Here is a 13,555-nt window from a genome sequence, read left to right as displayed (position 1 = left end):
AGTAAGTATTCATTGGAAACTAACCCCTAAGCTTCGTTCTTAATTTATTCATTTATCTCGTCGATTCACAAGCTTACTTAAATAACAGGGGCCTTTGTTTGGATGAGCGACTGAACACTTGCCCACGAAACATGGTTCAGTCAGTATCAGACGAGGGTCAGTTCCTTAGGCGTTGTTTGGCTGTCATCGTTTCGCTCCATTCAAGGATGATCAACGTGAATGAGCCTTTGTGGGCATGGCCTAGATGAGCGTTCCCTGCAGACACTCTATCCACGAAACAACTAGGTTAAAGTCTTGGTATTATTTTTTATATTGGCGAATCTGCTCACAGCGGAGATGGCCTGGCCCTAGAACCCCTAACTCATATAGATTTGCTCAACTAGCAAGTGTATATCTACTTATACATAACATTCTCGTCCATTTCTACCGAGACATTCTTTTTTCCAGTCCTTCCACAAGGTGTCATACTTGTTGTGCTTCCCCTCCGGTACGCCACGCACCCAATGAGGTCTCAAAACAAGACCAGTATTAGGAACTATACACATATATACATGATTATCTTCACCCAAATGTGGGCCTGGCGTAATGTAACCAGGGTAAGTTTATGCCGTCCAACGTTAAGATAAAATGATAGCCGCCGTGCTGAGCGGGTATAGACTATTTCTAATAGTAATGCTGAAGATCCGAGTTGTTGTTGGCTGCTTGGACGCCCATGGGCCGTCCTTGTGATGGTGCTGGGCCTCGAGGCGGTTGTGGGCCTCGGCCTTGACTGGGACCGCTGGGCGCTGATACGGGAGGGTTGTTGGTTTTGCTGAGCGGCGGGTAGGCGTCATCGTAATCCACCTGTGGCCCGTAGCCGCCCTGCTGGTTCTTTGGCTCAACATCGTCGAGAGACCGATAGTTGTAGCCTCCTCCTCTACCACGACCACCACGGCCGCCTCTGGCATTACCACGGCCGCCACGGCTACCTCGACCTCGACCCCCTCGGCCGCCCGAATGATAGCCTCGGGACTCGTTGCGTCCGCTGTAATGACCATGTGAGTTTCTCTGGTTCCAGTCCTCATCACCGTTATGCTTCCTTTTAGATGATTTGTTGGCAAATAAACTTTCGTACTCGTCTTCTCTTGGATCCTCTGGCTCGATGCGTAGAATGACCTTCTCACCAACCACAGTTTCGAAAACAAAAGACTTTTCTGGTGGCAGGGGTTGCCAGTTCTGAATCTTTCCCGCGTCCATGGGTCTGATGCCCTTCCTCAATGCTAGCACGACGAGCGGACTGGGGTTGTCGGTATGGAACTTGGCGTGCTGGGGGATAGGTCGAAGCTGTGCCGCCCAAATACTATTCTCAAAGCAAGCTGTGCCCACCACCTCCCACTTCATCTTACTGCCCATGCCACCGACCTTTTCCAGGATACTAGCTGGACACGGCCGGGGGCAGATGAGAATGTTGTTGCCGTGGTACTTCAGCTCATGCTGGGGCATGTTTTGTGGTATATGTGCGAGCTTGATGAGCTTCTTTGTGTCCTCGGGCCCAATCATGTAACCAGTGAAGAACACAGTCTTCTTAATCCTGAGCCGATGCTGGCGTCCCCGTGGGGATTGCTTCGAGACCATCTCGTTGTGGATGTTTATCATGTGCTGAATCTCGGCGACCTCGATGACGGGATCTAGAGTCGTCGCGCAATCCGCCACTTGGATCACTTCAGCTATAAGTGGACCACGTGTTGGGGTTATGTTTTGTTGGCGGTTGAACTCGGCGAAGAAGTCGCGGAAGCCTTTCGTGTGTTTTGGTCGATCCTCATATACGCGAATCTCTTCTGCTTGCTTGTATGTCTCCATCAGGGCCCCGAGAAAGAGTTGCTTGAAGTGCATCGTACTTTGAAACTTTTGGTTTGAGGGGCTCACCGCGGGTTTGAGACCAATCATATCGAATTCGAGTCCTTTGGCCGTCACCATCTTCTTTATCAACTCAGCGAACCCGCGCTCCGATCGACCCGTTAGTAGAACGCAGAGGGCGTCTTTCTGCTTCATGCTCAGCTTGACAAGATCAACAATTTTGTCGTTCCACCAGCCATCCCAGGCACGCTTTTCCTCGATATCGATGCCTTCCCCTGTCGCCGCGAGGATGCGGCTGTCATGCCACCAGCCGCCATTGACAAACGTTTCCTGATTCGATAATGTTCCAATCGTGGGCCCGTTCCAGAGTTGGGGATTCGGTAGAGGGGTCTTGAATACTGAATTGTGTTAGATGCATGCTATGTTTCCATTGACTGAGGCGCGAACTCACGAGTGTTGTCGAAATCGTAGACGTGCAAGGATTTGATCTTGTCGACGGCTGCAGAGGGTGGATTAGCGTTATGCATGGGAAGCAGACGGAACGAGAATATGGACACGATGTATCACGAACCTGGTAATGAGTTGTTCAGAACGGACCATCGCCCCAGAGCTGTGATAGTGTGTTGCGACGCGGCGGCTGCAGGCCCATGATATGCGCTGAAGGCCGAAGCCATGGCGCCTGAGATGCTGAGTCTACGAAGGCGAGAAGACGCTGATGCTGTTGCTATAGATGGATATGTAGCGAGCATACAGTTGGTCGTAGAGTATCGCGGTGAATTGGGATGGAGGAAAAGCGAGGCTAGAGTTGATTTGGCGATGTTCGATGATGTAGTTGAGGTCCAAGTTTGTCGACCCTTGAGAATAAAGTGACGGTGGGGCCCGCGAGCCGTAACCGCGACGCTACTGGTCCGAGGCGGCTCCAGGGCCTGTATAGGCGACAGGCGCCGCATTTCAGGTGCCTAAGGTACTGGATGCAAGTAATGGGAGTCACAAGCGGGTGCTGCTCAATCAAGATGGAACAATACCTAAGGTATAAAGTAAATTCAAAAGGTGTGAATCATATTTTGTGAAAGCGTATCAGAGAACAGCATGAGACTTTCCAGAGCAAGCTCAACAAAGACAACCTTTCACCCGAACTCCATCCATTACATACATACTTTACCTTATTACCCCTCATTGAACTGAACTGAACCCAGCTGAGCTGAGCTGCATTTACTTGCATTTCACCTGGCACTCTCTTTTCCTCTGCTTTTCACTATGGCGTCGCCTAGTGCTATTCGCTTCGTCACTGGTACCAAAAAGTCTCCTCTGGGCTCTGTGCATCTTCAGCTTCGCGTGAAACCGGGAGCCAGCAAGAACCGCGAGGGCGTCATAGCCGTCGCCGACGATGCAATCGAGCTGTGCGTTTCTGCTCAGGCGAGAGAGGGCGAGGCCAACAAGGCTGTAGTTCAGGTCCTCAGTGGTATATTGGGCGTGCCAAAGTCTAGTCTTCAGCTGACACACGGCATCAAGTCACGCGACAAGACGATTGTGCTGGGTGGGATCAAAGGTGATGGAGAAGATTATGCAAGAAGCATACGGGAGATACTTGACAAGGCAGCGGAGGAATGATCAAACACGAGTGATATGATATATAGGTATACACTATTGGTTTGTTTCTCTGAAGATCTGAGTTTCTCATTGGTTGGTGAGTTTCTCTTCAAGACAAAGACTATATATTACTGGGTCATTATTGCCCAGAAACATTTGGGACTGGCTGACCAAATTCCACTGGTTTCCTCTCGTCCTATCGGTTGTGTATTGGATGAGGGTGGCTGACGTTAGAGTATGGCTTATATTCTATCTTACACTTCATTCATGGTCACGAAGGAAACCTTAGGTTTCACTCTGGTGGGGGAAAAGAGTCTTCTTTGATGGTCCGCTAGACGTATGTGCCCTCCGGGGAGGGGACATGGTGTTTACTATCAACGTGGATAACTCGAAGAACAACAGATGATCAAGTGACTGTCAAAACTCTTCATAGCTCCTCTTCATGTTAAGTATTGACGTGGCTACGGATAAATGCACTAGCTTCGCCAGCCATTTCTTCCCTTCAGAATCCATAGTTAGGAGCATCTCGATGATATCGCATGAGGGGTGTGGTGTGGGAATCTATACCTACTGCATCGCTATATCTGTCTGAACCCTAAACGCATGAATGCTCGGCAGTGGTATTTGAGCGTTTACCGTCTTTTTCCTATCCACAATAATGTTTCATAGAGAGAATGCAGGGCTGCATATCAAGCCCTGGGGCTGAGAAGGAAAAGGCCCACGGACTACTGAACGCGTATGTGTCTCTTTTTTTAAATTGCCATGCGCTGTGCATCGGCTTTTCTCATCATCATCGGCATGTTGAGTTTCGATCGATCGAAGGGATTGCCACCCTGTCGTTCCGGCCGCGGATACAAGAGAGCCCAACTAGAGACAGAAAAAGGTCGATGCCCGATATTTGACAGTCCCTTTGATTTGGCCCAAGCGGCTAGGGCGTATCCGCTATGTGAGGAGTATTGACAATGCGGTGATCAAGTTGAGGTTGAACAGAGACAGGAGGTATAACGTCCCAACAAGAGATGGGACGAAAAGTTCTGAGCATACCGGAGGCCTCTGGCACTCACATTATTGCAAAGCAATAGCACCAAGTTGTACTTGATGTTCAATCGCTTATCGGAATCTCCAGACAGATTATCAGAGCATGCAACGTGAGGCCCAAAGGATCGGCAATCCCTCACTCACTCAGGTCTAGTTTGCAGATCGATACTTCTCGACCCTTTTGACCAATTTAGACACCTAATATTCACACACCGGCCGGCCGGTAACAGACAAGACCCCGCACCCCATCCTGCAGAAAGCTACAGAGCAACCGATGCTTGTTGCCCAGCCCTTGGGGACACAGCCCATTGCCTCACAGTGTTCTGCGTCATATCGATCACTCAGAACAGAGGAGCCACAGTAGCGAGGGGTTCTCCTCTCCAGCCCCAGCGAAGTCACACTCCTTATCTTGGTACTGAGAGTGACTCTGCTGTGGCTGAATGCCCTCAACTTGCCAGAACAGGAAGCATGTCTAGCTGATTGACAAATACCATTGGACGCTTGTTGCACAACCCACGGGCGGGATCTTCTCAGTCCCTGCGATGTAAATCACAACCCTGATTCTGAATAGGTAGTTTTCAGGGAACATATCGACACTTGTCGAGTGAAATGTCTCCAGTCATCTTTCCTCTTTCTCACCAACCTTTTCTCACACTCCTCGCAAAAGAACCGCCCGTCAAACGGTCGCCCACGGTTATAGTCTTTCTTGGCCGCTAGAGTCGCTTAGCATTGCACCACGGGATCCCTTCGGGCCCAGGGTTGTTGTGAGTTTGTTAGCCACAAGTCCGGCGTTTTTGTCAATGACACCCAATGATGGCTCATGTTGAAGAGTGACTTGTGGCTCAAGGCTCGTCGATCCCTCATGACAGCGCACGCCCCTCAAAGACTAGGTAGGTAAGTACCTCCCACAGACTCCAATCACCCATCATATGGATGCCGAGCCAGTCAACGTTGGAAAAAACCATGTGAGGTTTCACTGCTGTCGAAACACATGTATCGCCACCTATGAGGCGGATATGATGTGAACTGTGGCTTATCATTGCTCCCCTTCTGTGGCGAGTAGAGTAATTAGTATGTCCCTAGGTCCCATTGAAGCACACCACAATTGTCAGGGCCTGATAATTATGTCTCATCCGGGCCGTTGAGTGACCCTTGCTGAGCTCAGTGAGCCAAATTGAGGGGGAGGTGGCTTGGGAGGGAGTAGGTGAAGTGTTAGAGTGTGTCGCGTACCCGCCCATCACTTTCAATTGACAATGGCGATCCAATTCCCCTGAGGCGCGAGCTTAACCTCGATTGTGGCTAGTAATGACCAGTTGCACGATCATGACATGGGATTAGGTCCCAATGTCCGGGTACCGCCATGCACCGGATCCAATGTTTGCATGATAACACAATTTCCCATGTCAACGGGCACCGGGAGTATGTTGCCGACCGAGGTGCTCTATTTGTGCAGCAAAGCGCCGTACTGCACTTCAACTGCAGACACGATGCACATAGCTGGGTCATGCCATGCCATCGCCGATGAATCGAGACTCACCCGCCAAGCGAACATGCCAATATAGGCGACGCAACAAAAGACCAAAAGACACTTGAGCCAAAAGGGTTTGTCCCGATGGGGAATGAAATATACCATGGGTGTCTGGAACGTGCGCGCGTCCTTGTACTCGGTGAGTTCCTCTATCATTCTCACGCCGTGAGCTGGGATACTTCACTGCAACCGCCTCTAATTCCCCTCAAACTAGACAGCGCATCGCAGATTAGAACAAACAGGTGCGACAAATCATATTCGAAGACGCGCCAGGCACCTTATGCCCATGAAACATCGCTAACACGCCAATGTCCAAGACCAACATTCCTAGTCAAGTTGAGCGGAAGCTTGAATCACTTACAAGCCACAACGTTAAATTGATTCTAAACTGTGAAGCTCGACGTAACCCCAGAGAGGAGACACAGTATGATTAGGTTTGTATAGTCTGGGGGAACACGCAAACCCCCTCGCCACAGGTGGCTAAGCTCGGCACTTTGTTCCTTTCGACTCCATCTTGGCAAGGTACTCAGTTGACCAATTACTATCAACTGAAATAGTAATCTGTTCGGAAGACGGCTCGAGGTCCCCTTGGCGAACTTGATGACCCTGTGGCAGTGTGGCTCATGTCGGTGTAACCCAATTGCGTTGCTATTTCCGAAATCTGGGCTTCGCTTTCTCATAGACCATCTCTTTGAGTTTGCTGACCTATCCTTTCTAATCATTCATGCCGCTTGGCGCTTGTAGTCACCGGATAGAAAGTCCGGCTTGGCCAGGATATGGCTGTTTGGCTCTTGAATTCCTTACCCTTGACGCTCATTCGAAACGCATTATCGATGTGCTAGCCACGAAGCGATAGCCTGGGATCGAGTCGTTATGATTTGTCCACGACACGCATGTAAACAATGCTATCGGTCCTGGACTTAGTGGGTGAGATGGCACCATCCTGATCCTCGGCGACACAAACACAGGTCTGGTGGTATCGAATAGCGGCCGTTGAGTGTCAAATTGGTCCGCCACCAATATTTGGCCTAAAGGGCTCCACAAACGGTTGAAGCTGAGGCCCGGGCATCACGAATTGCAGTACTACATACCGTATGCCTTTAGACCTCGCTTTGTGGTGAGCACTGCTGCCGTTAGATGAACCATCAAGATCTGGGACATGCTTGAAATATTGAACAAGTGTGGGTATTGTATATGGCATTATATGTACGTCGTGTTTCCCAAGAACAAAGATAAGTATCCCATCTTACTCACTCGCCCCGTCTCCTGCTTGCATTACTTCGTAAGTCCTATTTTCGTGTACGCCGGACTCATCCGCCCATTGTATAAGAATGTGATGCATATACGCTTCTGTGTTTTGCTTGAATGCATTCAAGATAAGAGGTAATATCGCAGTAGAAATATGATGATGTCGCTTTCATGTCGGAGGTTGGACAGACTGATGAGGCCGTCCGTATAGCGTGTTGCACAAACGAATATATGTTGCTTGGCGGAATGTGGATTTATGCAGAAGAGATCCACACGCTTACAATGTTTTCGCATGATGCGGTAACAGGCGCCAAGAGTGTACGCTCATCTTCGTATCGGGAAATCCGGCCATTTCCAAACGAGTGCATCTCGGCTTGCCAGGGCACTGACCGTTGACGGAGAGGATTGAGAGCGGTCCAAAATTCTCACTAGTACGTCTCCTCGGTGCGAGAATGGCTGCCCATCCCATCCATCGTCTGCCAAATCTTCAAGGCATGCGTCAAACAAAAAGGGCTCCGAAATGGTTGCCACTGCCGACACAAATGTGGCAGCAAAGAATGAAGAGGAAAGATGAAAATAGAATAGTAAGAATAAAAAGAAAAACCGGTGGTATCATTTTTCAACAAGACTAACAATCGTCAACGCCCCGGAGCCAACAATCCCAATCCGTATATGTATGTGATCGTGTGTCCAACCTGGCGACAGGCCGAGAGACCCCAGCAAAACAGTACAATCCCAAGTCTAGACCCATATGTTGCTTATCGCCGCAAACTCATCGCCGTACTTAACTCAAGGTAGCGATGGCGGGGGTTGAAAAAAAAAAAAGACACAAAGGAAAAAGGAGGGATAGTGCGATTAGAAAGTAAGACGGAGAACGAAACCACTTGTTGCTTTGTCGTTGGATTCAGTAATGTCTTCGGTGGCGTCGACAGCCATTTCCCATTCCCGCTTGACTGCCGGTCCAGTAACTTCTTGTATCTCAAGCGTCATGTCTTGACCTTCCTTGAGCTCTTGTACCACATCGTCGTCCATCTCCACCTCAAGGCCGTTCTGGATGGAATGGATTGTGCGGAGGATTCGGGAAGGGTCGATGCCCCACTTGGCCGCGATTCGGTTGTTGAGTTCCTGAAGACTACGTTGCATCAGGTAGATAGCGCGGTGGTAGTCCGAGCTTCCGGGCTCGTTCGGGTTCCTTCGTTGAATATAGAAGCATGCCACAGGCTTTGGACTTCGCTCCTGGGGTGGGCGATAGGACGGGTCAACACCTAGAGCCTCGATCCATCCACTAAGACTGCCATCATCGTCACCCTTCGTAATTCTTGTGGGTTGTTCAGACCCTTTCCGTGATATGTCACCTCCCGCTACTGAGTCGAAGTTCTTCCATTGACCACCAGCGCCAATACCGGACGCCTGTGATGCCAGGGATAGAGAACTGGGTGAGGGAGAAATCATAGAGCCCGTGACAGAGCTTCGTCCGCTTCTGGCCTGCCAGTTAGGACCTTCGCCAGGCTTGGTCAGAGGCGAGATGTCTCCTGGAAGAGACACAGGGTGCAGGTCTGGGTCGTCAGGCTCATCGCCCCGAAGGAATAATACACTGACAGGCCGTGTACTGGTGAACATGTCCTGCAGCGTTTGGAGCTTGAAATGTAAGTCTTCTTCCATGGTAGCTCTTCCACCGCCAGCAGAACTGGCTGAGGACATAGACCATGTTCGCTTATGCTTCTGAACTTTGCCGGGTCTTTGCGGCTCTCCGATCTTTGCAGCTCCACTTGAACGTTTGCGCTTGCCGAAGTCCTTGAGACCACTCTCAGCTTGTGCGATTTGCTGCTTAAGCTTGTCGATAGACTTTTTCACATGTGCCACGTCGTTAGAAAGCTTCCTCTCTGCTCCATGGTCACGGAAGAGCTTGACCTTGCAGTAACAAATCTCAGGGTTGGCGTCGGCCGCTGGCTGTGAAGGATCGCACGGCACAGGGTGAGTCTTGGCGCATAGTCTTACAGGAATACCCTTGACACCTTTCGAGTGGCTGAAATCGGTAGAGAGGAAGTTGAAGCGAACTGCGATGTTAACCTCGGGGGGGCCATTGATCCCTGGTGTCCAGGTGACACAGAAGCCATCAAACGAAGACGATTCAAGCTCCACACGGGTTCGCTTATCGTCACCTTCAGCTGGCTGGCCTGCCTCTACGTATTCAACTGCTTGAAGCTTTCCGCCTCTCTGGTGTGCCTCGTTAGTGCCTCTGCCTTCTTTCCAGAGACCCCAGCATACACCTGGCCGCTGTCGTTGCTGTTCATCCTCAAAAGACACCCGCACGAAGGTGCGATATTTGGTTCCGGGGGCAACGGGCATGGTAGCATTTGTATCGGCAACAGAAAGTGAGTAAGCCTGTCCCTTATTAAGATAAGTGACAGGGATTTCGTCCGCATGCTTGATCATGGCTGTAGGAGCGTTGAGGGTGGAGTGAAACCGAAATTTTTCTGCTGAGGCCGGAAGAGGATGGGATATAGGACCACTTGAAAACTGTCTTGTTGGCATGTTCATCATGGGTGTAGTCTTGTGAAGAGTGGCACCAATGGATGACATGCGCTCTTCAGAAGGGTCCGAATCCATGGGCGATCCATCTTGATCCATGGTCTCATATCCTGTGTCTTGATGAACAAATGTAGATGGCGCAAAGGTTGGCTGGGGTGGGGGCGCTTGAATGAACGGGTTGAAATGGTGGAATTGATGTGGTTGCAGTGTCTGAAACCCCGACATATCCATCACTGGCTGAGCTGGGCCAGGATGCAGCGAGTCCCCCGATGTTGGCATAGACAGCGGTGTGTTAAGTCCCATTCCCAACCCGAGAGTCGGAGTATGCAGGTCGCCGGCCTGTGGGTGAAATAGTGTATTAGTGCCTCCAGGTGTAGGTGTGTAGTAGCCAGGTGGTGCATTAGCAAAGTTGGCGAATGACATGGAATTCGGATCTAAGAGAGAGGGAGTAAATCTCCAAGGGTCGTTAGTCGCCCTAGGGGTTGGATCTTGATCACGGAATGCATCTTGAGTGAGGTTCTGGTTCCTGTGAAGCATGTTAGTAACACTGCGCACATACGCCAGGTGCCAGCACCATGGTACATAGTCACAATAGCACATACCGATCAGGTAGAGGCACAGCAGGCACGTTTTCGGCGCCAGTAGTTTGTGACAGGCCTGGAGCAGTAGCAGCAGTACTGGCAGCAGCGAGATCAGGGAACTGCTGTCGGAAATTGGCCAGCAGTTCATCGCCCGGCTTCTGTGAGCTCGTCCTAGGAAAGTATTGTGTTAGTCAGTAGAAAGATTAGGGCCTTCAGCCTATATTTTGAGGGCATAACAGCGCGGGTGTCCAAACTAATCGTATGTTGTATGGTGCGTACCTTTGTCGAAACATGTCGAGACGAGCGTGCTAGGCCGTCTCAAGACAGCAACAATGTCGAATGGTTGTCAGCGCAGCGCGGAGAACAGTGTCTTCGAGTTTAGACGATCGGCAATGTCGCTAGTTTGCGAACAAAAGTCGTAGGCGCAAATTTCGAAAATAGGTTATTGGATAAGGCAGTTGCTGCTGCTGTTCATTGATTTTGGGGTGTAGCGTTCAATGTATTGTTGCGACAACGGGTTGTGGGATGGTGGTGCTGGCCGAAGCGAAGCGAAGCGAAGCGGAAAGCGTTAATCGCGGTAAGCCGTTAGACGCGTTATAACGGCGAGACAGGGTAAAGCGACGAGCCAGCTGTACTGAGCGAGTGTTGACAGAGGTCGACAGTTTCTCGCGTGGGTAGAGGATAAAGTAGAAATAGAAGAGAGGTGCGTGATGCCGTGGGATATTGTAGTAGGTGGTGTAAATAGTAATTAGGAAGGGTCAGGTAAAGTAAGCTAGAGAAGGTAAGGGTATATTGGAGGAGTGGTGGGGACCTGTCGTCAGTCCCGCCAGAGCAGGAGGAGGGTGAAAACTGAAAAGACTCGATGGACGGAGAACGAGGATCTGACTTCGAAGTTCCTAAGTACCTCGTACCCACGTCCCAAGCTCTGGGCTGGGGCGCCGAGGCGGTGTCGTGGATCGAGTGGATGAGGTGAATGTGGATATGGATCGGGAGGAGGCGTGTCTATAGTAAAGGGAGGGTACTTGTGCCACACGGTTTTGTGCCTGTGCCAGACGCCAGGGAGTGGTGCGATGTTGGAGTCAGGATACGACGTAACGCGGTGATCTCAAGTGATGCCGAGATATTATTGTATTTGTTTTGTTCAGAGCTGAACCCACGAAGCCTATTTCAGCTGTTGCAACACTGCGGCGTCAACTACTATCGTCAGAATACGACTGCACCGTAGATCAGGACATGAACTTTCTAAGGGAGACTTGAGAGGAGAACACCTTTGCCGATGGAGACGGGACTGTTCGACTGTCGGGTTCTAGCGAGCGGTTATGTGTTTTGCAGGTGTCGAGGCAAGTGTCCTTCACGCCGAGCCAAGCAGTTGCAGAGTGGATGTGATTTTTCGGGGCGACAATAGCTTGTCCGCAGTGCCGGGATGCCGCCAAACAAAGATAGGTAGTAATTGCAATACCGTTAGTGTTTGCTGGCTAAGATGTCTCTCTTGTCCCCTTGTCTTGTACATGCTGCTGTTCGTGTGTGGCTGGAGCTTGCGATACCTTACATTAAAATGTGCGCTTTGCTGTAGTAGCCAGCCTACCAGGGTCGATTTTGTGAACTCTGGGAGGCCTGAACAGAGGCGTCATTTTGACGCTGTTACTTCGACACTCTACGGCTGCCGCTCCCGATCTAGATGAGCATATCTCTCTCTGTCCAGCAAGACTGTCTGTACTGTGATGGCCGACTCAGGAAGATACACTGTTGTGTCGCTCACCTTGCAGGCAGAGTCAGAAGGATATGCATCCATACCAACATATCCACCCGTCGATTTTCGGGAGCCTGTGGGGTCAAAGCCATGGGGGCAAACCAGTGACCAGCAAGGGGGACCCTGATCCCAGAAGTCTTCTCATCCGCCAGGTCAAGGGTCGGCGGGCAGCTAGAGAATAGCAGCTAAAACCCTTGTGCTGCATAGACCATGGGTGGAGAAGAGAAGAGTTAGAGGGGAGACAGAAGGAGGAAGAAGAGGCTCGTCTCGTCGTTCGTTCGCTGTCTGGTATCGGCCGTGTTGTTGAAAATTGTTAGTGAGGAACAGGTACTTTCTCCTTCGAGCGGTTATGGCAACAGCCTATGTCCTTTCTTTCTTCCCATCCTTCCTCCCTGTGCTTGATCGGAAGAGGGCATGTGGCTTGTGAGGCTTGTGACAGGACAGACAGAGTATGGTAAGGTAAAGTAAGGTAGAGAACAGCAAGGGAGGCTTCGGGCAGTGACGCCATTGCAGCGTTGTGGACATTTAGCTTCCGCACCCTTTTACTGGATGGGAAAGATGAGACTTGCGTTAGGTTTTCTCTAGACTGTAGATTGAGTCAACAGAAGTGCACGTCTACCTGTGAATGCATCTGCATCTATTACTACAGTGTATGTGCCAGCGAGAGTGGCTTTATCAGAGGTTAGATGAAGAGGGGTGAGGCTTGACCACTAGGCCCCCAGAATTATCCCATTTCCATCCCGTTATTTTCCCCGGGTGGTTTAGGTTGAGTTCTGATATGTGTTGCTGCGCAGTAATGCACTGTAGCAGTTAGTTAGCTTCGAAGCTGTAGGCGGGGACCCGGTCTCTCACTGTCTGTTTCTAAAAGGCAGTGGTTCTGGCGCCTCGGATACAACAGCGGTAACCCTTACGCAGGAACGCCAGAGCCGTGGGATGTGGATGTTCCAAACCCACACTCGAACACTAGCTGGATCGGATCTTTACTCTGTCATCGGTTTGCATCTTAAGAGCACCTAGTCTGCCATCGGCTGCCCACGCCAAAATCACCCCTCATCGAAAGTTCTATCACGAGGTGCTTGCTCTTTTATCGGAGACCGGGGCTTTGGGGTTAACCCATTGTTTGAGACTTTTTTTTTCCTCCTGTCTTTGCCTTCTCCTCTTCAAGCGCCATCCTCGACTGGTACCTGAGCTTGTGGTTATTCGAGTCGGTAAATTAAAGTCATGGAGCCAATGACATCTGATGGAAACAAAAACTCTACCTCTGTTCTACGCATACCGAACGCTAGTCATCCACATGGTGTACTTTGATGGGGAAAATCAAAACAACGTGACTGAACTGTATGTTTACCTACCTGTCTACCTACGGATGGAGTCTACCCATGCCATGCCATGCCATGCCTCATCTCCCGTTTCCCGCCGCAATGTGTATGCGCTGTGCTCCATTGTGCCCCC

General features: G+C 50.5%; 3 protein-coding genes across 4 annotated transcripts; 1 reads left to right on the top strand and 2 right to left on the bottom strand.

Annotated features, from left to right (window-relative positions):
- Positions 1 to 276: 276 nt before the first annotated feature.
- FOIG_03206 (uncharacterized protein) lies at positions 277 to 5,652 on the bottom strand. The gene is made up of 3 exons (XM_031200964.1): positions 2,408 to 5,652; positions 2,288 to 2,335; positions 277 to 2,234 (listed from the first exon to the last, which is right to left on the bottom strand). Exons 1-3 carry the CDS (start codon positions 2,784 to 2,786, stop codon positions 664 to 666), a joined length of 1,998 nt encoding a protein of 665 aa, XP_031068488.1. The 5' UTR covers positions 2,787 to 5,652; the 3' UTR covers positions 277 to 663.
- Positions 2,786 to 3,967, top strand: FOIG_03207 (uncharacterized protein). The gene has a single exon (XM_031200965.1). It carries the CDS (start codon positions 3,094 to 3,096, stop codon positions 3,445 to 3,447), a length of 354 nt encoding a protein of 117 aa, XP_031068489.1. The 5' UTR covers positions 2,786 to 3,093; the 3' UTR covers positions 3,448 to 3,967.
- A 1,491-nt stretch (positions 5,653 to 7,143) lies between the features above and the next one.
- Positions 7,144 to 11,234, bottom strand: FOIG_03205 (uncharacterized protein). 2 transcript variants are annotated; one of them, XM_031200963.1, is made up of 3 exons: positions 10,633 to 11,234; positions 10,375 to 10,524; positions 7,144 to 10,298 (listed from the first exon to the last, which is right to left on the bottom strand). In XM_031200963.1, exons 1-3 carry the CDS (start codon positions 10,644 to 10,646, stop codon positions 8,096 to 8,098), a joined length of 2,367 nt encoding a protein of 788 aa, XP_031068487.1. In that variant the 5' UTR covers positions 10,647 to 11,234; the 3' UTR covers positions 7,144 to 8,095. The 2 variants fall into 2 exon arrangements, with proteins under 2 accessions (XP_031068487.1, XP_031068486.1); XM_031200962.1 differs by having other exon boundaries at positions 7,144 to 10,524; positions 10,633 to 11,202.
- Positions 11,235 to 13,555: the final 2,321 nt, after the last annotated feature.

Source organism: Fusarium odoratissimum (genome assembly GCF_000260195.1).
Source record: "Fusarium odoratissimum NRRL 54006 unplaced genomic scaffold supercont1.4, whole genome shotgun sequence".
NCBI lineage: Eukaryota > Fungi > Ascomycota > Sordariomycetes > Hypocreales > Nectriaceae > Fusarium > Fusarium odoratissimum.
The sequence above is the reverse complement of the archived record's forward strand: the minus strand, read 5'-3'. Positions and strand labels throughout refer to the sequence as shown.

Coding starts and splice junctions, on each gene's coding strand:
- FOIG_03205 (XM_031200962.1), bottom strand. CDS start 10,501: ATGAACTGCTGGCCAATTTCCGACAGCAGTTCCCTGATCTCGCTGCTG.
- FOIG_03207 (XM_031200965.1), top strand. CDS start 3,094: ATGGCGTCGCCTAGTGCTATTCGCTTCGTCACTGGTACCAAAAAGTCT.
- FOIG_03206 (XM_031200964.1), bottom strand. CDS start 2,786: ATGCGGCGCCTGTCGCCTATACAGGCCCTGGAGCCGCCTCGGACCAGT. Junction 2,336..2,407: donor TCTGAACAACTCATTACCAG/GTTCGTGATACA, acceptor CACCCTCTGCAG/CCGTCGACAAGATCAAATCC. Junction 2,235..2,287: donor CTACGATTTCGACAACACTC/GTGAGTTCGCGC, acceptor AACACAATTCAG/TATTCAAGACCCCTCTACCG.